Source organism: Gallinula chloropus, assembly GCF_964237585.1.
Source record: "Gallinula chloropus genome assembly, chromosome: 2".
In the NCBI taxonomy this organism is placed as follows: Eukaryota; Metazoa; Chordata; class Aves; order Gruiformes; family Rallidae; genus Gallinula; species Gallinula chloropus.
The window spans coordinates 110,433,484-110,457,668 of record NC_140086.1 but is presented as its reverse complement, the minus strand read 5'-3'; the positions used below and the strand labels follow the sequence as shown (position 1 = coordinate 110,457,668).

The window sequence follows — 24,185 nt, the reverse complement described above, 5'->3', positions numbered from 1 at the left end:
TGTCACCCTCACTGTGAAAAAGTTTCTCCTCATATTTACATGGAGCTTCCTATAGTCCAGCTTGCACCCATTGCCCCTTCTCCTATCGCTGCCCATCACTGAGAAGAGCCTGGCTCCGTCCTCCTGACTCTCGTCCTTTAAATATTTATAAACATTAATAATATCACCCTTCAGCCTCCTCTTCTGCAAGCTAAAGAGACCCAGCTCCCTCAGCCCCTCCTCATAAGGAAGGTGTTCCACTTCATCATCTTTGTGGCCCTGCACTGGACTCCTTCAAGGAGTTTGATGTTCTTCTTGCACTGAGAGGCCCAGAACTGGACACAATATTCCAGATGCAGTCTCATCAGGGAAGAGTAGAGGGGGAGAAGGACATCTCTTGACCTACTAAAAACACCCTTTCTAATACACCCCAGGATGCCATTAGCCTTCTTAGACATGAGGGTACATTGCTGGCTCATGGTCATCCTGCTATCCACCAGGACCCCCAGGTCCCTCTCACCTACACTGATTTCCAACAGGCCAGTCCTCAACCTATAGTGGTACTTGGGGTTGTTCTTCCGTAGATGCAAGATTCTATGCTTGCCCTTGTTAAATCTCATTGAACTTCTCCCCACTCAACTCTCCAGCCTGTTTAAATCTTGTTGAACAGCAGCACAGCCTTCTGATGTGCCAGCCACTCCTCCCGGTTTTGTGTCATCAGCAAACTTGATGACTGTACACTCTATTCCCTCATCCAGGTCATCAATGAATATATTGAATAGTACTGATCTCAGTACTGACCCTTGAGGGGCTCCGCTAGATACAGGCCTCCAGCTAGACTCTGTCTCATAAATCAAATCTCACTGACTTCTTCCCTTCAGCCAGTTCTCAATTCATCTGACTATTCGACCTTCCAGACCACACTTCCTCAGTTTAGTCACGAGGACGCTGTGGGAGACAGTGTCAAATGCTTTACTGAAATCAAGATAAACCACATCAACTGCCCTACCCTCACCTATCCACCTGGCTATATCCTCATAAAAGGATATAAGTCAAACATGACTTCCCGTTGGTAAAACCATGTTGACTACTACTAACAACCCTCTTATCCTTGATGTGACTAGAGACAGCACCAAGGATAAGTTGTTCCATCACCTTTCCAGGGATGGAGGTGAGGCTGACCAGTTTGGGATTACCCAGGTCCTCCTTCTCGCCCCTTTTGAAGACTGGAGTAACATCCTCCAGTCCTCAGGCACCTCTCTCGTTTTCCAGCACTTACCAAAGATGATGGAGAGTGGCTTAGCAATGACATCCGCCAGCTCTCTCAGCATCCTGTCAGGATCCATAGATTTATGGATGTCCAGACAGCTTAATTGATCCCTGACCCAGTCCTCATCAACCAAGGAAGACTCATTGTTTATTCTGACTTCCTCTCGGGCTTCAGCCATCTTGGGCTCCTGAGAACAGTCTCCAGCAGTATAGACAGAGGCAAAGGTGGCATTCAGTAACTGCCTTCTTACTATCCTCAGCCACCAGGGCACACAACTCATTCAACACAGGGCCTACATTGCATCTAGCATTAGTTTTGTCTGCAGTGTAATTGAAGAAGCCCTTTCTGTTGTCCTTGACCTCCTTTGCAAGGTTTAATTCCAAAGAGGTCTTAACTTTCCTAGTTTTCATCCTACATGCTCTGACAACAGTCCTATTCCTCCCAAGTGGCCATCCACCCTTCCATGATCTGTAGACTCTCTTCTTCCACTTGAGTTTGCCCAACAGTCCCCTCTTGATCCATGTAGGGCCTTCTGCCTCCCTTTCTTGATTTCTTTCCCATTGGGATGCGATGATCTTGAACTTGGAAGAAATGGTTGTTGAATATGGACCAACTATCTTGGCTCTCTTTTCCTTACAGTACTCTGTCCCATGGGATTACCCCCAGTAATTGCTTGAAGAGGCTAAAATTGGCCCTGCTGAAGTCCAGGGTTGCAGTCCTACTCGATGTTCTCTACCTACCACGTAAGATCCTGATCTCCACCATCTCATGGTCACTGCAGCCAAGTCTACCCTCAACCTTCACTGCTTCAACCAGACCCTCCTTGTTAATGAATACAAGATCCAGCAGTGCTCCTCTCCTAGTAGGCTCATCCACCATTTGCATTAGGAAGTTATTGTCAATGCACTGGAGGAACCTCCTGGACTGTGAGCGGCTGACAGTGCAGGCCTTCCAGCAAATATCTAAGCAGTTAAAATCCCCCATAAGAACCAGGGCCTGTGATTGCAAGGCTACTGTCATCTGCCTGTAGCAGGCCTCATCAAGCATACCTATTGCTAGATGATTTGAAAAAAAAAAAAAAAAATAGAAAATGTCACACAATTTTTCCAAATCTGGTTTCATCTAAAAATCCAAACTAGGAAGGCAAAGAAAACTTTGTGCCACGTTAAGTGGTTTTGCTGAATTCTGATGGCAATATCCAGCAAGGCATGAAAAAAAAATAAAATCATTCAAGTACTGTAAATGTAGTCACCTCTAACCAAGGCACAGCTCTTGTACAATGATTGAAATGGTTCCTGTAAAGCAAAAAAGGTCATTATTTTGTTGCCACTTTGGATTTATTTTAAGGTCCTAACCCAGGAAAAAACCCTTAATTGTATGGCCAAGCACCATTTCCTGTATAACAATGAAATCTTAAATAAGAGCTAAGGTTTTCTTCATGAAAGAGCTTTGGTTTATCACTCTGACACTATGAAGCTCTGAGTGACTTTGGGGTCCTGTTTCTCATGCCTAGAGGCTCTAAGCCATGCTGGACCATGGCATATACTCCTGCCTTCCCTCACAGCCATCCTGGGACAGAGAAGATACCGGTTTCTCCTGCAAGTGACAGGTCTCCCAGGCAAAGCCAGATTCTGCTGCTATAAAAGAGATGCTCTAGACCAGGGGTGAGGTGAGCACCTCCAACTGCCTAAGCAAAATGTTTTGGAACAGTCATTTAAAGCAATTAAAGTGAAGGAGGCAGGAAGTTCAGCAAGTTTCCGTACAATACACGGAATGAGTAATTTCCTCCAGCAATCAAACTATGCCTTTAAATACGGTGCCAAAATATGTGTGTGAGCACAGCAATCACTGAAATGAGGAGACAACACGGGGGAGGACTAATACAAAAGCCTAAAATAAATCTTACTCAAAGTCCAAAGTGTTCTACCTTCTACCAATGGTGGCAATCATCAACAGCATAAATTGCTGTTGGGAAAAAAAAAAAATCCTACATCAAGTACTATCAGCAAATATTTATATTTTCATATGCTGAGACTGTCTATATATGTATCCAGAGCCAAGACTTGAAACTTCAAAAGACAGAAACTAAACAATTTTAAACTGCCTGCCAGGGTTTTTTTGCATAAAGCTATACAGGTTTGCCTCTGTACATGGAGCAGGCAATAGTCAGCCTGACAATCTCAACATATGCATCAAGGAGTACTCGTACTACCTGCACTTTACAGAACTCAGAGTCCTCCGTTGCCTATCCGTTAATCTTCATCAGTGCAGTCACCAAAGTATTCTGTTCTTATGCTGGAGGATAGCAACCTACAGATTGCAAGCAGCAATGATGTTTAAGGTGAAGAAAAACCTTCAACAGCCTGAGACCCTTTTCCCCCCTTAACATCTTCCTGCTCCTTACAGACATTACTGTGCAAATGCCAGGAAGAAAAATTACGAGTGCTACACAAAACCGGCCTTAAAAATGTAACCTGTCATCAGCCAAGAAAGACTTGTGGCTCTGGGACTGACTCCATTTTACTTTTCCTGTTTCAAGATTCACAGGAAGAGAGCAATGTTTATTTCAACAGTTTTCCTTATTGAACATGACAAGCTTTTCTACAATCCCATGCTCAGACAGCCTCTAATGTAAAAGGCAACTTGGAGAAGTAATTCTCTTCAACTCCTTCATGCTGTTAATTTATTTCCAATCCAGCTTTCCTTTATTTTTAAAAATCTTAGTGATACCCAGCTTTCATAAAGGCACAATCCATGCCTCACCCACCCAGACAGAAGAAAGAAGTGTGAAGCGAATATGCCAAGCATAATAGGGCAACTGGAGGACTTCTGTTTGTCCTTCCAACAGGACTTAATTTTTGCTCCTTAACCAGAAAGCAAGGGGAATACAGAAAGAGACTTGAGATATCTGGCACAGTCACAGTTAATGCAAGCAGGATTCACAGGACTGAGGTTTAACCCATTTTTTCCACTCTCCAGAGATACTTCTTAAAAGTCTAAGCTTAGATGCCTAGAGAAACTAGATGACTTTTGTGTTGTCAGTGGAGATTAGCAAGTGCTTCTCCACAATCATTTCTATGTCTTTCTCTCCATTAATTACTACCGTAACAGAACATAGTAATTTTCAAAAAAGTATTACTAACTATTACCAAACCAGTAATTACTACACTTAAATATCAAAAGTTACATGCAGGGAGGTAGTTTCTCATTAGAAAAGCTGATGACTATTTCTTTCCTTCTCCTTCCTTTCTCTGAATTCCCCTTTATTTCATTGCCTAGATTACAAACTCTTTGGATTGTCTTGCAATATGTGCTTCTGACTTTCCAACGAGATTCTTATCTCAACAATGATAACACCACAGTTCTTCATATTCTTGGTATTGATTCACCTCTTAAAAATAATTACAAAACCAATGGTTGCAGGGCTGCACAATACATGCACAAGAAGAAGCAATAGCTTCTTCCAGAAACCCAAAAGCGCACACAGCACTTGCTCTGGGTTAACATCGTGCATCTTTGGTGACAATTGTCTGACCGGAGTTTAAACAACTTGGCAGCTCTGCAAAGCCTGGTACCAGAGGAGGGGTGAGGATTATCTGCTTGCACTGCAGTTGACTTCCAGTTGAAACAAACTTGGTTTCCAACTGTTAGTCCCTCACTCCTCATAATTGTGTTTACCTTTGCTGGAAATAAAATAAATGGGAAGGCAACAATCTGATCCAGCTCCATAAAGCAAGCATCAGAGTAACCCCTGACACATTGCTAATTTATCAACAGCTTCAGGAAATACCCTGGTTAATTTGGTAGGAACTCCCATTGTGAAAATCTTTTTGGATGCCCCGGAAAGCAGCTCCTTGGCTGGCAAGTCAAGTAGTGTTTCCCTTGCCCTCCAAATTAGCTGGATACCCAAAGGAAATTACTAGTCTTTCAGATGAAAACCAAAACACACACAAGTATAACGAGTACTGTTTTCCTTTGTGGAAGAATAGACAATCAATGGCTTGAGGAGTGAAGAATATACATTTCTGTTAATATTAGCTCTTCTGTGTCATCATAACAACACTTTTAGCAACAAGCTGAGGTATTTCACTTATTATGTTCTTAACCTGGCTTGAAATCTGCAAAATTGATTCTATAAGAAAGCCAATAAAAAATACATTACTAATTTAAGTACTGATTTGGCCAAAATATCATTTACCACTGCACAATTTTGAATATCTACTATATAAAATTGATGTCAATGGTGAAATTCCCTAGTTAAAATGACCTGCAAAATTTCTAGCATTTCCTTTTGGTTTATGATTTCTGATAGGGAGAAAGTTATTTTTTTCTTTTTATTCTGTTTTTCTATTTTTCTTTCAATTATCCATTTTCTTTCACTTCTGGCTTTTACTGTTGACTTCTTTCCTTTATCTCTTAGGGGATTTGTTGGGGGGGGGAGTGCTGCAGAAATTCCCAGGAACCCTTGAAGAGCATCTAAAGGCAGAACTCCAAATGTCAAAACATCTCTGTGACCTGAATTTCCCTGAAAGAATATCTTATAGCAGTTTCTGCAATAAAGCCAAAAGCAAAAGGAACAGAGGAAGCATGATGGCTCTCATTTCCTCTAAGAGCAGCAAGATAATAATTCCTATTAACACCTCCCAGAGATACAGACCTTTCCAGTGAGCCATATGTGAGACTCTTCCTTTTATTATTTTTTGTGCTTGAAAGACTAGATCAGTCAACACAGTATGAAGGAATTAGGTCCTGGAATTATCTTGTGTGGTATGTGTGTATTTGAGACAAACTCTAGTGCTTTTATTATGCATTTACACTCATAAATTTCACTGTATTGTACATAAGTGGAAAAGGAATTATTTGCTTTAAAAAAATAAAACCATGGTGTCATCAAATCCCAAATGCTCTATCAACAGTTTCAGTTACAGACAAATGACAATTCCAAATTCTATGCATTGACAGCTATTTTGAAAGGTCTACCAATGCTGACACCTAGAAGAGCTGGATTATATATCTAAAGGTATAACAACAGAAACACCTGCAATGTCTGATAGGATACTATCACTTTTACTGCAGTCTAGATTCCAGGAAGTTCAGAATACACAAAACCTTGAAAAGTTCAATGACCATGGTTACAAAAATGCTCTTGAAAAACAGCTGTTACAGCCAATTTTTCAAAGCTCATTCCAATCTGCTGGGATTATGTGTTTATCTATATCTGGTCTGTGAAAAGATAAAAAGCTCCATGATTTTTAGTGCACTTTTCAATCAATAAAAACAAGGAGAGACAGGCAGGAGGAGAGAGAGCAGAATACTTTTCCTGTTACAATAGTAAGACTTCAGAGACATGGGTTCAGCAGGTGATTCTGACACAGATTTCCTGTGTGACCTCAGGCAAACCATTTGGTGTTTCAAATATATACCTGTAAAGCAGGGCCAGCCACTGTCTCAGACAGGATTTGCTTTCCTAACACTTATTAACATGTCAGAGGTGCTCAAAAGGTCATGCATTAGATTCCTACTGACCATATACCCAAAATGAGTGGTCAAAATGACCCTGGGTATACCGGTCCATCACACAGATGTGGGGGAGGGGGAAGGAGTGCAGAATACAGCCTGTTGTTGAGGAAAAGGGATGCAAACTCTCCAAGGATTTATTAGGACAGTGTCCAAAGACCACACCACCCAGCTGGACCTCTTTTACATAAGCCATCAGAGGTACAACAAAAATGAAACAAGTTAAGCACAAGATTTAGGGTTTTTGCCTTGTTTTTCTACAGTTCTTAAAAATCACACAGTCCATCCCAACTTGTTATTGTACGTTAGGGTGTTGTGTAGAAATTATGAAATTAACCCTTGTCAACTCGGTGGGGTGTGTACAACTCAGTTAATTTAAGCATGCAAAACAGGCATCATATCTAAGACAATTTGCCCGGACTTCTGGAAGAGTCAACACAGAGAAACAAGGACCCAAGAAGGGATTTTACAGGTACATTAGCCAGAAGCGACAGGCCAAAGAGAACATACCCCCCTTGGTAAATGAGAAAGGAGAAGTGGTTGCAACTGATGAGGAGAAGGCTGAGGTATTGAATGAGTTCTTTGCCTCGGTCTTCTCTGGCAGCCAGGATTCTCATAATTCTCAAATCCCAGAACCTTGCATCCCTAAAACTCAAGGTGGGAAATGGGGGAGTAAATCCCACCCCACTGTAAGAGCAGAGCAAGTCCGAGACTGCCTCATGAGACTGAAAGTCTACAAGTCTATGGGGCCGGATGACATGCATCCCAGGGTCCTGAAGGAGCTGGCTGATGTGGCTGCCGAGCCGCTCTCCATCATATTTGAAAAGTCGTGGCTGTCAGAAAAGGTCCCTGGGGACTGGAAAAAAAGGTCATGTCACTCCCATTTATAAAAAAGGGAGCAAGGAAGACCCAGGGAATTACAGGCCGGTGAGCCTCACCTCTGTGCCTGGGAAGATCATGGAACAGATCCCCCTGGACGACATGTTGGAGCACATGAGGGAAGAGCATGTGATCCGGGACAGCCCACACAGCTTCACCAGGGGAAGGTCGTGCCTTACTAATCTGGTGATCGTCTATGATGGAGTGACAGCATCGGTAGATAAAGGGAAGGCAACCGATGTCATCTACTTGGACTTGTGCAAGGCCTTTCACACAGTCCCCCACCACATCCTTATCTCTAAATTGGAGAGAAGTGGATTTGACGGGTGGACCATCCAGTGGATAAGAAGCTGGCTAACAGACCGTAGCCAAAGGGTGGTGGTCAATGGGTCTATGTCCAGGTGGAGGACGGTGACAAGCGGTGTCCCCCAGGGATCTGTCTTGGGACCGGTTCTCTTTAACATCTTTATCAATGACATCGATGATGGAATTGACTGCACCCTCAGCAAGTTTGTGGATGACACCAAGCTGAGTGGTGTGGTTGACACCCTAGAAGGAAAGGAAGCCATCCAGAGGGATCTTGACAGGCTGGAAAGATGGGGCCGGGGGAACCTAATGAGGTTCAACACTGCCAAGTGTAAGGTGTTGCACTTGGGACGGAAGAATCCCAGACATAGATACAGACTGGGAGAAGAGCTTCTTGAGAGTAGCCCTGCTGAGAAGGACTTGGGGATTGTGGTGAATGAGAAGCTTGACATGAGCCAGCAGTGTACTCTTGCAGCTCACAAGGCTAATGGTATCCTGGGCTCCATTAGAAGAGGGGTGGCCAGCAGGGACAGGGAGGTGATTGTCCCGCTCTACTCTGCCCTCGTGAGGCCCCATCTGGAGTCCTGTGTCCAGATCCGGGGCCCCCAATACAAGAAGGATGTGGAACGGTTGGAGCGGGTTCAGAGGAGGGCCACAAGGATGATTAGAGGGCTGGAGCACCTGCCCTACAAAGAGAGGCTGAGGGAGCTGGGCTTGTTCAGCCTAGAGAAGAGAAGGCTGCGGGGGGACCTCATTGCAGCCTTCTGGTACCTGAAGGGAGCTTATAGGCAGGAGGGGATTCAACTTTTTAAAAGAGCAGATAATGGCAGGACAAGGGGGAACGGACTAAAGCTAAAGGAAGGAAGGTTTAGATTAGATATTAGGGGGAAGTTTTTTTACAGAAAGAGTGGTGAGGTGCTGGAACAGGCTGCCCAGAGAAGTAGTGGATTCCCCGTTCCTGGGAGTGTTCAAGGCCAGGTTGGATGGGGCCCTGGGCAGCCTTGTGTAGATCCAGGCCTGGAGGTTGGTGTCCCTGTCTGTGGCAGGGGGGTTGGAGCTCTATGATCCTTGGGGTCCCTTCCAACCCAGACCATTCTATGATAAACAAGCAATACCTAGAAGGAATTCATTACACACATAGCTAGATGGGCTGAGTTTCCTATTCCTTTTTCTTGGCTATATGAGAACATATAGGAAGACTGACCAGCATTTGGGTAGACAAATTCTGGTAAGGAGAGTCCCACCTCTCTGCTGCTGGTGTGCACACAGACACACACCTCCTACAGCACACACAGACTGCATGTATCTTACAGCCTTCAACAGCACAAATCTTGGAAACCTCTTTAGAAAGGTCTTACTGGATCTATATTTGCACAGATTCAGTAACGGTCACCTGCATATGAGCAGCAGTAATGCTTTTCAGCCAAAAGTAAGCCACAAAGAAAGTAACATACTTCAAGTAGACCCCAAAGAGCTGATTCTGTCTCAGAAAGACAGATTACTCTGAATTTCAGCAATAGATTTACCTCAGAAGTGAGATTTCCCTCTCTTAGCCACCACAGTATAATTGATGGTATTTTAGTGGTTTAACAAAAGCTTTGAAAGTAATAAATAAATATTAGAAAAGAAATTTAAGAATGTGTCTCCTCTACCACAATTTATTTTGATTTTCTTTGTAGCAGACACAAAATAACCTTATGAAAAACCTTGTGATGAAAGAATACATTTCCCCATTACTTACATTTCTTACATTCCAAAAGAGCAAATTATAACATGGACTGTAGAAAACCAGATATTGTTAATGTATTCAGACCCCATATTTTTGCAGATACCCACAGAAAATACCCCCAAACAAAAGTCAATATGAATCAGCTTGGTAACATATTCTGCTAATATTAGATACAACATTTAACCAGGGAGGACAATGATTTAATTATTAATTTGGACACTGCTAATATTACATACAACGCTTAATCAGGGAGAACACTCAGTCCTCTTCTGAGGTGAGATTCAGGGAAGTGTTCTCCACATTTCCCCCAGGATTAGCCTATACATAGTTTCACAATGCATTGTAGGAAATCAGGAAAACACAATCAGCTGCTTGCTCTAGGCAAGGGACAGCAGACAACAGCTAGAAGGGCTCAGCTACTTATGACGATCTGGCCACAGATATAAAAGAACATTTTATCATAATTGATTAGTATAGTAATTGATTCATCTAGTTCTGCTGAACTGATTTATTTTCTTTTCCATGCACTCAGTGCCTCTTTGGGGTTAGTGCACATCATAACATACTCACCATCATCTGTTGAACGTGAAATATTTCGGCTCCGGTGGCAGAGAGGCGGTTTGGAAATGAAATGTCAAGAAAAGCTCCAGGGAGAGTGCTTGGTCCAGCATTGTAAACCTATAAGCCAAAGATGCATATAAATGTACAAAAATAAAATTACATATATGACTGCATATAAATGAGAAGCTACTGTAGAACCAGAGCTGGAAGTATAGATAAATTTAAAAAAATAAATAAAATACTATGCAAGTTTCTCAATGTCTTTAGAGTAAGACTTCTTTTCTAAGTATCAGGATGAAGTCAAAGGTTTAGCTTATCTAAAAGTCTTTAGGCACAGCTCATGAATCAAGTGAGAAGCAGTTTTGCAGGATAATCACTAGTCATAGAATCGTAGGGGTCCAACCCCCCTGTCAAAGCAGGCTCCCTAGCACATACTGCACAGATAGGCATCCAGATGGGTCTTGAATATCTCCAGAGATGGAGACTCCACCACCTCCCTGGGCAGCCTATTCCAGTGCTCTGTCGCCTTCACTGTGTAAAAGTTCTTCCCCATGTTGGTGCGGAACTTCCTATGCTCCAACTTGCAGCCATTGCCCCTTGTCCTGTCTCCACAGACCACTGGAAAGGGGCTGGCCATTTCCCCCTGCATCCCATACTTAAGATATTTATAAACATTAATAAGGTCTTCTTTTCTCCAGGCTGAACAGTCCCAGCTCACTCAGCCTTTCCTCGTAGGGGAGATGCTCCAGGCACTTAATCATCTTCGTAGCCCTTCTCTGGACTCTCTCCAGGAGATCTCTGTCTTTTTTATACCAGGGAACCCAGAACTGGACACAATACTCCAGGGCAGAGTAGAGGGGGAGGATCACCTCCTTTGACCTGCTGGCCACACTCCTCCTGATGCACCCCAGGATCCCATTGGCTCTCTTAGCCACCAGAACACACTGCTGGCTCATAGCCAACCTGTCATCTACCAGGACCTTCTCCACAGAGCTCTTCTCCAGCAGGTCATCTCCCAGCCTGTACTGATACAAGCAGTTATTCCTTCCCAGGTGCAAGACTCTACACTTGCTTTTGTTGAATTTCATCTGGTTTCTCCATGCCCAGCTTTCCAGCCTGTCCAGATCTCAATATTAATAGCATGAAACTTCTACCTTACATATGGAGACACTACTAGTACTCTTTGAATGTTTTGGTAACACCATCCAGAAGACTGTAAGAAATACTGCTGTCTCAGTTAACATTCTCATTTCCATCTGGTAACCACTGCATTATAGTCTGCATATGTTTTCCTTATGGAGCAGAAGCCAAAGTAATGATGATTGTGACTACTGGACTGCGGGTTTGCTGAGTTGCCAGGAAATGCATGTGAACCACTTCCATTCAAGTTCTGGGGTTTCCAATTAAATGAAACTCTTAGAGGAAAATATTGGCTTTCTATCAAACCCCTACAAATTTTAAAAAAAACCTCCAAGAATTTCCAGCCCACCACTGAATAGTATCCAGTGAAAAATCCAAAATTTTTTTGAGTTTTGATGAAAAGAAACAATCTGTGGCAAAATTTAAATGAAAATAAGTTTTCATGCATATCTACATTTCTTTATTAGGAAAAAAAAATCTCCCAGTTGTTTCCAAAAACACATACATATATAGTAAAAACATTAAGCTCATTGGAATATTTAGCTTCACTGAGATGGTATCATCGAAAGATGTACCAATCAATTGTTAATTGTGTAAAGTACAAATATTTAAAGCAACAGGTTTTCACTCTTCAAACATTGTTTATATTTGAAGAAATGCCTGACTGATAAAGCCAATTGGCTCACAATGCCAAATCCTTATAAAAACCCTGAGGCTCCAGGCAGGGGGAGAAATCCTACTACAGTGGAGCATGATAAATGTTGCATGGAATACAAAAATAATGTTTCGTGTTAGACATTCAAAAAAACCCAAAATTTTATTATTGCTGAGAGCATATATAAGAGTTGATGCAGAAATGCCATTTTCACTGTACATCTTCTTACCCCAAAGAAATGATGTGCAGATCTGTTTCCGTATTAATATTGGACATGGTATAGATTTTCATATATAAAACTCGCTATAAAGCCCCCTATTTCTGTAAATCTTCTCTTTCTTGGTTAAGAAACTACTACTTTTCTCCATCTGGAGAATTTTAATAAATGGTAGGCAAATCATTAAAAACAATTAAACAGTGATACAAACCATGCTTTGCCCATTATGAAACTCAACCCTTTCTCTCTGACACACAGTTATACATTTACCACATTACTGGAGAGCAGATCTTCGACTTCTTACAGTATACTTTCCTACTTCTATGTGGAAAAAAATATTAAAATTCTAACTTTTAAGTGTGTGTGTGTGTAAGAGAGAAGATGGGGTGGAGCAAACGGTGCCTTTGTTAATATATTGATTCTCTGTTCCTTACACATTATCACTTTATTTTATTGAAAATATTCATCTAGTTAAAACACCAGTACATCTGTTCTTTAGCTAATAACTGACTTTGGGGGGAGGGAGGAGGAAAGACCTGTAAACCCTCAAGAATGAAATCAGAATCACAAGAATTAATAGCCTGGTTCACAAAACCTTTAATGTCCTGAAATCCTGCTTTCAATCCTTTTCATTAAATAGCTAAGGGCACTGCATGACAGTGGGAGCTTAATTGCTCTGGACCACAGTTTGTCCACGGACAAAGACATGTGTTATTCATTATGAGCCGAGTGGCATTCATGCCTAGGAGAACAGAAAGGGGAAGAAAGGCGAAAGACTTTTTCACAATAAATGATTCCCTCACCTCTGTGTGATTTATCATTCCCGAGTTCCATCTAGCGGTCAAAAAGGATTTCAAGTCCTTGTAACAGACACCATCATGGCAGTGAAACAAGTTTATTTCAGCTGCATCACAAGCGTTTGCTATAATAAATCATCCATATGTTTTGTCACATCAGGAAGCTAACTGCCATGTGAAGTGTAATCTATAGATAATACTTTAACAACAGAGTTGCTATGAGACTTTTAATGAAACCTTCGCACATCGTTCCAGTCTTTTTACTGCCACAGCCTCTCCCCTGTGCTAGACTTATCAGTAGTGCTGTAAACATCTGTATACTGGGGGCATTTAGAAAATGTGAACCCCTTGCACAAATACCAGTTTGTTCTCATGGATAAAGGCTGCCTTCTCCTCTGCTGAATGACTCTGAACTGCATGGCTGTTGAGTAACTAGAGCTCTTGACGCAGCACATGATGAAAGGTAAAAGATAAAACAAATGGTAGCAGCTCCATTTCTATGGAAGTGAGGTGCCCTATTTGCAATTCTTGTTATAATATATTCACATAAGGAAATATACCACCCTACACACTGTAAACATGGCATCCAATCAAGAATGCATTGCACAGCATACTGTGATTCAGAATCAAGCACCAAAGCCCATACCTCACTCAGAATAAGAGAGATGCAAACCCAGAATATGCTGTTGAGCAGAAAAGCAAAATAAGATTCAGTTTTACCTGCAGTGTGAAGTTGAGGGACTGGAAAAGGCATTCATGGTTTTCCAACTGAACAAAGTTGGATGCTTCTGCAGAATCACCATAGAAAAATGAAGTAGGGAAGACTTCTCTGAAAGATCAAGACACAGATTTAGTAAGCTGTGTTTGTCACCAAAATGAAATGTTTTTGTGGCAAGCTGAATTGTATGCCTTATTTTCTGGTCATGTGAAATTCTACAGGATGGTTTTAGATTAATATATTATTTGTGATTTGATTTCTTCTTAACAACCCTATACTACACAAGCAGAATCTCGACAGGCCTGGGTTAACAACCCATTGTTGAAGCAGACTTCTCTCGATTACATGTCTATTTTTCTCCTTTCCTATCACAAAACCTCTTCTCCAGGGCCCACTGTCATGGATGATTTGTGCAAGTCCTACAGCTTGTGTAACACAGGAAATCATCCTACTACAAAGTTAACCTGAAGAAGCAGTTACTAATAGGAATACTTTCAGTTACATATTCACTAAAGTAACATTTCAATTTTATCTACCATTCGCATAGCACTGCAGGAATAAACACTTCATTAATTATCTAAGCTCCACTACCTTTATGATTAGCAGATGTTTAAAGGGAAGAGTAGAGGGGATAGAACTTGCTTTCAACTACAATAGCACAGGCCAAATCTCAACTACTCTTATCATCTTATCACAAATTAAAATGCAGCAGGGTTTTAGAAGAAAAGTCTTAGAAGCACAACACATTACCTGGAAGTCCTGTAGAAGAGGACTAGGAGTGCTTTAAGCATCCTTTGTGCCTCCTTCTAAACTCAGGTTTCTGAAAAGGGTCCTGGTGTGATTTCAGAAAAACCTTGGTGAGGGACTGCCTAAAACTCTGCTTCCTTCCCACGCTGTCCTTTCAGGTCAGAATTTTTTGAGAAAGGATTTTAAGCCTGTTTGGATAAATTTCCTTTTTTCCTGCCCACCTCCTATGCTGGGGATCGCTAAGGGAAACAGTGTGAGCGAGATTTATTCCTCTCATTTATGGCATTGTGCCAGAAGACTCCTCCCAAACATGGTACAAGCGTTTCCGGGCTATTTATGACCAGGGATGAAACTTTCTCTCAGACTCAAATGCAGAATAGCTAATAAAAATAAGATTTAAAAATACACTGTCCAAAACAGAGCACTGCTAATATTATCATGCCTGGGAATGCTGTAAATCCAACTTTTCCCTGGTAGTTGGACATTTCTGTGAACTGGAATTAACTAAACATTGTCTATGAAAGAAAAAACATAAATCCACATTATCAGTTGGGTGGAGTTACATATTCAGAGACTTTGTGCTTTAAAAAAGTACATTCTGAACAGAAAGAAGAAAGCCTGATTTTTATCAGGTTTTTTTGGCATGCAGTATTTTATAGGTGACAAACAGATCTAAAGACACAGATAAAAGCATCTGTATCTGTAAAGCTGCACAAAAATCAATCTATAGAAGGAAAACAGAGTTAAATTACTACACAATGTGTAACAATGAAACCATTCAAAAGCATGCTGCTGAGCCTGCACTCTCAATATAGAGGGGAGTTTTGTCCCATCTTGTTAGATCTGACAGCACTCTTCACTTCTCTGTGCAGGCTCAAGCAGCTCCAACTATTGTGGCAGTCATTAAGGGATTTTATTTCTATGCAACAAGAGGGGAAATCCCCTTTATGTGGTAAAACCCAGGCTAGGCCATGAATATGAGTTTACACAGCTTTTCAGACAGATGACATGTCAATGAAGGTAACTTTGTTCTTACGCATATAGCGTGCTGGTCAAGGGAATTTTGACTTGCACTGCCACCAACCTGCATTGGTCATTTACACAATACGCATTCCCTGGAAGGAGGGGTGCCATAAATGGTGACTAAAACAAGACACTGACCTCTCAGGGACACCGTTGATGAGTTTTTTCCTTCCCCAGTTTAGGAATGCACATCAACTTTCACAGTTTACATGGATATTAATTCACTTCCTGTGACCAGGTCCCCCAGTTCCAACCTGTGCTAGAGTATGGTGTGTCTGTTGGGACTGACTGTAAATCTTTCATTCTAGAGCATAACACATAAGTGGAAGACCCCTGAGTATAAAGGCAGGAACTCACAGACGAGCAGCCTTGGGCTGAAAACAATGGCTATGTGTTATACAACTACTTCAGTCAAAGGGTGAGTGATGTTCCCCAGTTGGTATTCAGACCCCTCGTAGACTAGGGAGCAGAGGGAGTGGGAAAATGAACAGAAGCTAAAGCGAATTCTGATTGTGAAATTAAACAGAAAGGCAAACAGTTAGATTTCACCAAGTTCCTTAAAATCCCAGAACATTTGACCCTAACCTTTGGCCTGGTGATTCTCAACCATATTCTTAAAGACATATCCTAAGAAACAAGATGTGATTTACTTGTTCATTTTATTTTGTTTTAAGGTGTAACATATCTACAGAGTCATATGAATTCAAGTATAATCTCTAAAATGCCTACTATAAACATGATGCTGGCTAATTAGCATTAGCTAGAAAGGAGTGAGAAAGACCTATGCTGTTGGAACAAAAGGTACGTCAAATAAAATTCCCATATAATGAATGAGGTTGTCTGTATTTCCAGAGTCTGGGAAACAGGGAAAAAGCAACAGACTGGCTACATGTAAACAAAGAGAAGAATTTGGTTTTTCACTGGAAAAACTGATGTTATTTTTGGGTTTATTTATTATTATTTTTGTTGTTTTCATTTGGTTACTGGTACTTACCCATTGATAGATGAGTCCACTTCATGCATCAGGGGCACTGACAAGGTTAGAGTATTATCATGGAGAGATTCAGTGCGCTCTAGGTTTCCACTGCACCAGAAAGGAAAAATAAACATGCTGTAAATCGACAGCCTTTGCAATATATCACACAGCTTCACAGCTACCATACCTCTGGCGTATACTTTGAGACCCTCTACTTGAGTGATGTCACCTCTCCTTAATAAGCCTCTTACATTAAGGACTATATTTGTTCATCCCACCTTGGAGAGGGCACACACTTAAAGTGCATGTTTTGCAGCTGCTTCTCCGTGGCTGTGACCTGAGGCTCACACTGAGAAACTTATCCTGGAGCAAGGTGTGAATTCATTCAGCAGTGCAAAACTACAGCAGCCATCATACACAACACAGAGAAACAAGGATGTTTAGACTTCAACCTAAGGGTTGATTTTCTTGTAGCCTGTCTTTATGTCATTTGAGAGGGGAACACATACTTCATAGAAAGCCTTGACTCAGTAAATGAAACTGTGCTTTAATGGTGTCTGCATTGTACCACAGCAACACAGTGGTACCACTACGAGCATCTTTTTGAGTGAGACCCCCATACTGAACTGGTCTTAATCTCTTAACAGTTCCACCCGCTCTTTCTGTACTTGTCTGCCAAAATGAAAGCATTTCTACTTCACATTTTCAAAAGCAGTAGCCTCAGTAGGTCAAGAACAGAAGGAAGAAAGAGAAAAGAGCACAATAATGTCTCATTTAAGTCAATTTACTTCAATGTGAATACTTATATATGAAGGCTGGGAAAGGTTCCTGAAATACATGTCCAACAGGCACACTTGTAATTCTTCTCATTCTGATGGTGAGTCTGCTTTGTGGGTGACCACTCAGAAGCATAATCTTGAAAGGTATTTTACATATATTTCCAATTTCTTCAGCAGTGACTCTAAAATCTATTTTGTTTTGCAGTTGATTTGATTTACTCATAAATCAAACTGGCAAGACAAAAGATATGTTCCGATTTGAGGACTGTATCACTGAGGCAACAGCCAGCAATAACGTCCTAAGTGGTACTATGAAGATGATGAGTTGTTCAGATTACAAAACCAGAGTCTGCTGGCTACACAGATACAGCTACTAACATGTCTGCTACTAACACTATTAAAAACCCCAACTTTCATTCCCAGGAAAAAAAAGTTTAACAATGGCTTTTTGTCTGAATGGGTTGAAAGAAGTGTCCAAAATGGAGACATTTTTCTCATCCAACACAAATACCACGATACCATGGTGGCAAGCAGAATGAGCAAGTAGAATTCCATATAAAGTTTATGGGTATGTGTTTATCTGTTTTAAAAGGAGCAAAGGTACTGTCAAAAAAGAGAACACAGCTCCAGAAAAAATAGTTCACTCCAGGAAGCATATAAGAGGTTGTGGAGTGGGTTTTCTTTTGTTTGGTGTTTGAGTTTTGTTGTTGTAGTTTTTGTGGTTTGGATTTTTTAGACTATAAGAGTAAATGTAATGTAGTGTTTAATTCTTTTCTCCAATTGATCTCTCATGCCGAGCCAGTCTCTTGTTACTGATGCCAAATTTGCAGCTCCAAAAGACAGGCTTAAGTGGATACTTGAAGGGCAATGCTTTCCCATGACAGAGAGGCACAGCTTCTCTGCATCTAGCCATTTCTTCCAGACTAGCCCCAGTTTCGCGTGGAAATGATGCCTCGTCTCACTGCAGTCTGGCCACAGCACAGACACTTCCTCTCCATTTCCTTATTACTGACTTTTTACCCCAGGACCCCCTGTAACTTTTGGGGTACAATTATTTTATTACAGAACAAGGGAATTGAGCAATTTGCCCAAAGTCACAGAAAAAATTAGGGTAATCAGCACTGGGACGTGCACTGTTGTCTTTGGAGGTTCAGCTGAATCCTTCAAAACCCAACTGTCCTCCTGCCCATGCTTCTGAAATACGAAACTTTCTCTTAACCCCTCTGAGCATTTGCACTATGTTGTACAAACTACTATTAATTTCTTTGCTCCATCTAAAAGCACTGACTAACCCTTCTCACTGGTGGGGCACAGAAATCTGAGAGGCAAGGGTACAGACAAAAGTCCTGTACTATCCAGGGCAGGGAAATGAGAAGTAAAATCTGGAAAATCTGAAGCAGTGCTGGGCAAATTTAAAGCATCACTGATGCATCTTTGCACCAGTTGGCATTCACCTAGCAGATACTGATGCATGTCTCTGACCTAAAAGCATGATGGGGTCAGCTGAAAACATGATGAACTTCTCTTCACAGTGAATAAAACTCTAACATGCAAGGCATAGTCTTGCCCCTCTGTGATGCTAGGTCTCACTTTCAAATGTTTCATGCCAGCCCCATGTGTTGTTGGATCTTGTTCCCACCCACAGCTGTTCTTGCAGGGGAGGACTATGCCTTCTGAAAGCAGTCACTCAGCAACTGCCACATCTCACCTCTCATCCCTAGCCAGTAGTTGGTGAGATGTCATCAAAATGGGGAGAATTCAGGCTGGAGATCTAGATTTTGACACATGAGGGTATGAAGTTGGCCCACTCACACAGTAAGCAGAAGTAGGAACCAGTCACATACCCAGCATGTCAGAGCAGCAGTTCATGGCCCAGGTTAACGCAGCCCTGCTACCGTCAGTTTCTATACACACCCCAACAGTGCCTGCGACGAAATCACACATGGAATCTGCTTCTTCATGGCACATCATCATAGGAAGCCCAGAGCATGTGTCACACCTTTTACTCCGCCCGAGATAAAAATCCCCATGCATGCATACTTGGCATCGCCCTACTTCAATGCCTGCTCTAAGTGCCCTTGGGGAAATAGCCTACTCAGCTGTTTCATGCAGTCGGTCATAGCTAGTTGAAGATCCACAGGGGGGAAAAATAGACATGCAACTTTGGAAACTGTCAGTGAGATTCCTGACCATCTGATGAAAGCATTTATCTTTTTTGGTTTGCATCCAAGCATGCTTATTTCGTTCAAATGCTGGAACAAATGGGTCTGCCTGGTGCTGATCATCAACCACAGCTGAGCTGTGCTTGATACAGGGCTCAAAGGGATGGGCACAGAAACACACAGGCCTTCCAACTGAGAGAGAACAAATGCTCCTTCAGAATTGTGACTGCCTGGCAAAGAAAGGCTAAGTATGATCCTACCTCGTTTTCGGGAAGCTGCATCACATGTTTTCTTATATTATCAAAATACATGCGTATTTCGTAAGCCTGAGTATTATCCTCATTTACTGCACATGTATGTGTCTACAACTAGTATCACACAACTGTCAAGCTTATGCAACGTATACTTCATGTGACAAAGAATATCATAACATACATCAAAACATACAAAAGTTCCCTTACCTTTGGGCAGTGACAAGGAAGGTAAGCGTTTCTTCCTGTCCAGACAAGTGGCTTGTGTCAAAGATCACACTGAACTCATACTGCACAAATAAAAAGTGGTATTTAGAGATACTTTATATTGTTTCAAAATGTATTAATTCTGAAACTTCACATATATTTTCCTGTCCTGGCTGTAAAAAAATATATGTAACAGAGCCTCCTCTACTGCAGAGTAGCTTTTATATCTTAGCAATTATGTCTATTCAATAGAATTGCTAGAATCTGATTTTTCTTTCATTGTGTAAAGGCCTTTACTACAATTGCCATTCATAGGTATTTCTTGAGGAGATCATCTGCCGGGGGGAGAGTTGTTCAGTATAAGGCGATTGCTACCTTAAACTACTTCAGCATCTATCTGTATGCTACTTGCTGGTGAAGAGATCATTTGGGGGAATATGAAGATCATGCTGTAGGCCTTCACAGGTACTTGGAGAAACAGGCACCAGCTGAAGTAGTATTCAGGCCACCCATCATACATCATAATGGATAAAATCAGGTGCTAATTTTGAAAAGAGAAGCTACTTTGATGAACAGTATAGTACTACATTAACTTGCCTGTGCAACATTTCTACCTAACTACAAAAAAATTTTGGTCAAGTGAAACAGTTTCCAAAATCATGATAATTTCGATACCTTGCTGAAAACCACCTGAAGATAACTCAGCTACCTGAAGGTCATTCTATGTCATTGACCTGAAGGTCAACTATGTCATTCTGAAGCAAAACACTTCAATTCTTACATTTCAGATAATTTGTGACTTCATTGATTTTTTTCCATTCTATTTTAAATCTTTTAAAATGTTTTAAAAGAGCACGTTACAGTCAATAAAACACAAAAAAATTCACATTGGGTCAGAGGGGTACATCAATTCAAATGGCAAGGATTATTTTTTTAAGTGGTCTCAAAAATCTCAGACTCATTTTGTTCAGGTCATCCTGAAGTTATTCCTCATCTTCCCAACCTTCTGGGTTGGTCATTAATACAGCACTGTTTAGTGACAGTAAGAACCCAGCTGGATTTTTAAATATTATGAGAGAATCCATCTTCTATTACCAAAGAAAATTATCTTTAAATGCTACCTGGACATCATAATATGAAAAAGTCATTAAGCCATTTCTGTTGCAAGCCACACAAATTCAGATGCATTTTAACGTGAGAGAAGACAAAAATAAAAGGCAGAGCAAGGTACCATAAGTAAGACAGAGTCCTCTTCAAATTTTCTGCAGAGGAAATGTGTAAGTTTTTCATAGCCATGAGTCCTGCATCATTTTTCAAGAGCACTGTATCACAGTGCATGGGTTAGTGCAATTGGCTCTGTCTGGTGGGATAAAGGACAGATACCCTCCAGAACTGTGAAAGGCTTTGGTATCGGGGTTAGAAAGCTACAGAAAGTATCAGCCACAGACATTGAACAAAGCAGTTGCCCTTCCAGCTACTGCCTGCAGGCCAAGAGATGAACAGACCATTACTCCGTAAATGCAACTATCACAACATTACCCTAGATTTCGATCTCATGAAAGGAAATCCCACGCTGCACTTGAGGAAGTCTGACTCCAGCAACTCACAGGCAATGCCCAACTCCTCCTGTAAGAAAATAAAGATGACCATAAGATGATAGATTTGTGGAGAAAAAGAGGATTAAGAAAATAAAAAAAAAGACCATGAGATAATAGATTTGGGGAGAAAAAGAGGATTACCAAGACATGCCATCGCGATGAAGTATTGTAGTAAATAAACACTTCCAACCATTGCACTTGTACTCCCAGAAAACTAATACTCTTTGAGTAAGGAGAAGTGCAGTGTTGTACTTCCTTACTCCACCTCAGTCAGACCAACACTGGGAAGAAGACAACCACCAGAATATTGCTCTGGGAGACAGACCACGGGGAAATATGGCACAACTAAATGCATTTGAGTCAGGTGATCAGCCCAAATTCTTTGATAATTGTTGATCCCTCTGTTTATTAAAAGGCAGCTTTCAAATGGTCCAGAATACAGGTTCCCCAATACATTGTGGGGTTTTTTTTTCAGGTACCAATATCATTAAGAAATAGCTGAGATGGGTCAACAATGATGCCACACCAGATGCTGGAGAAAATATTCATATGGTTCTTGTGTCATTCACTGACCCGATCTCTTTCTTTGGTCCACAGGTTGATCACAACTTTCTTCAAACAGTGGTGGCATAGATGAAGTAGAGGGATGAACTTTTCTTCATGCTGAATATTGACAGACTATGAACATTGTCAATAACGCAAATGGAAATGGTTAAAGCAGACCTATCCTGCTTGTCAGGTGACTTCGCTACAACAAAAGAAATACTTCTGTTGAATGGAAAGTGTTCAATTCCTCCACAGTGTAAATGTATGGCTCCAGGTTAGCACATTCTCATCTCCAGATTACTGGTGGACAGTTTTATTCTCTAGTTACTGTGCACGAGTTAATATCACTAAACTTTAGGAGTGGGATTCATCTCCTGAATCTGATATGCACTTTTAGTTGCCTACACAGCAAGTGACCACTATGTGATTTAGGTGTCAGTGCTCAATGGATGCAGTCAAGGGATGTAGAAAATGGTTCAGCAGACCAATTGCAGATGTTTATACTGAACCAAATACTTCTCTAGGCCCTAGTACTGACTAGATCATTACTGCAGTTATGGTACTGATGCTATGCAGCTGCAATATGAATGCCTAAATTTAGACATCTGAATCTAGAAGTTAAATCTATTCCAGACATGTAGCTGAGAATCTTCTAGCTACAGGGCAAATTATTTGACCTATTTTTGGTATCTACAGCAGTTTGTAAAGCCCAGGCTCTGTCACCCTATCCACATTTCCCAAATCACTTCAAATACGAGTTCTGCTTTAAACGAGCACTTAAAATTAAGCATTTACATGAGTAACATTCTCAGCTGGAACAAACACGTGTGAAAATAGCTTCCTGAACTATGGATTCCAGCTGGGAGAATCTTAAGAAAATGCCTCTCTGTCTATAACATTGCGATCCAGGCATTACTATTATCTTAATTATGAGTCTGACACCATTCAAAGTCTTAATCCCTAAACTGCTTCCTGTGACATCTGAAAGACAAGGTCTCCTTTAAAGATCTTCATGACGGTTCAAATCAGGTCACAAACTTATGCAAAATGCTGCCTTTCTTATCTGACTCTGTATTTCATTGGCTTCATATGAGAAGAAGATAATGCAAGAAGAAAATTCATGCATGCTTGGAAATGCCTGACAGCATGATATTACTCAAGTACCACTCTAAAGCAGTGGCCTCCACAATCAGATACTTTATGGATTTGTTTCTTTGTAACCTTCAGTAAGCATCAGTTTCCAGGAACACGAAAGATAGCACCACCCAGTAAATCAAGTAGCTAGCTTTAGTTGTACAGAGCTGGCATCCTTATATGCTGTGTTACGTCTTCTCCTCCATTTAACACAAAACAGCAGAGCAAGTGCTGCCTGGTGAAGCATTCCCTTCACTTGCATCTTCCTCTCGGCAATCAGGGAGGTTCTCCAGTGTTATGTGAGTGATCAAGTGAACACAAACTCTGAGCAGCTGCATAACTAAATGAAAAATTTCACAGCTGTTTCCTCTGGGAACATTCTTGGTTCTGTGTTGTTCAAATGTCTCTTGCTGTCTAACTGTGGCAACCTATGAACTCTCTTTCATCAACTCCCCGCCTCTGTTCATTCAAGGGGTTTCTATTTACATAGCTGTCTGGTGGTGACGGCGACCAGACAGACCCAACAGGCTGCCTCCTCTCCTCAAGACGTATCACTTCAGAGATATCAAAAAACATGATAACAGAAAGAACTCTCATCTTAATAATGGAAGAAGTGCAGCACTACTTAATTTTGCATGTTGGCAGCTGCCCACCTCTGCAGCCCTGACAGCAGCCAGGCAGATATCAGTTATTTTATAATGGCCTGTAAGTGGCCTGTAAGGAAGTGATGGGCAATAGTGCACTGGCTGGTTTCACTGTTGTTGCTTACAAGAGCTTTAACAGATGCAGTAAAATTGACTTGAAGTACCTTCTGGCTTCATTAGCACACCAGCCAGTTTAAAGATTAAAATTATATACAACATTGTTGAGGTTCAGATTGGATGTTAGGGAAAGGTTCTTCACTGAGAGCAGTGTCAGTCACTGGAACAGGCTACCCAAGGAAGCAGTCTTGGCACCAAACCTCCCAGAGTTCAAGGAGTGTCTGAATGATGCT

The 24,185-nt window shown here is 41.3% G+C and overlaps 1 protein-coding gene across 1 annotated transcript in view; it reads right to left on the bottom strand.

Annotated features, from left to right (window-relative positions):
- Positions 1 to 24,185, bottom strand: part of ITGA9 (integrin subunit alpha 9) — a gene marked incomplete at both ends in the record, with an annotated part of 230,158 nt that overhangs the window by 34,703 nt on the left and 171,270 nt on the right. Inside the window, 5 exons of the mRNA XM_084260536.1 lie at positions 10,251 to 10,358; positions 13,771 to 13,879; positions 16,533 to 16,622; positions 19,917 to 19,996; positions 21,453 to 21,539. Coding sequence (XP_084116662.1) covers positions 10,251 to 10,358; positions 13,771 to 13,879; positions 16,533 to 16,622; positions 19,917 to 19,996; positions 21,453 to 21,539 — 474 coding nt within the window. The remainder of the gene's footprint in view (positions 1 to 10,250; positions 10,359 to 13,770; positions 13,880 to 16,532; positions 16,623 to 19,916; positions 19,997 to 21,452; positions 21,540 to 24,185) is intronic.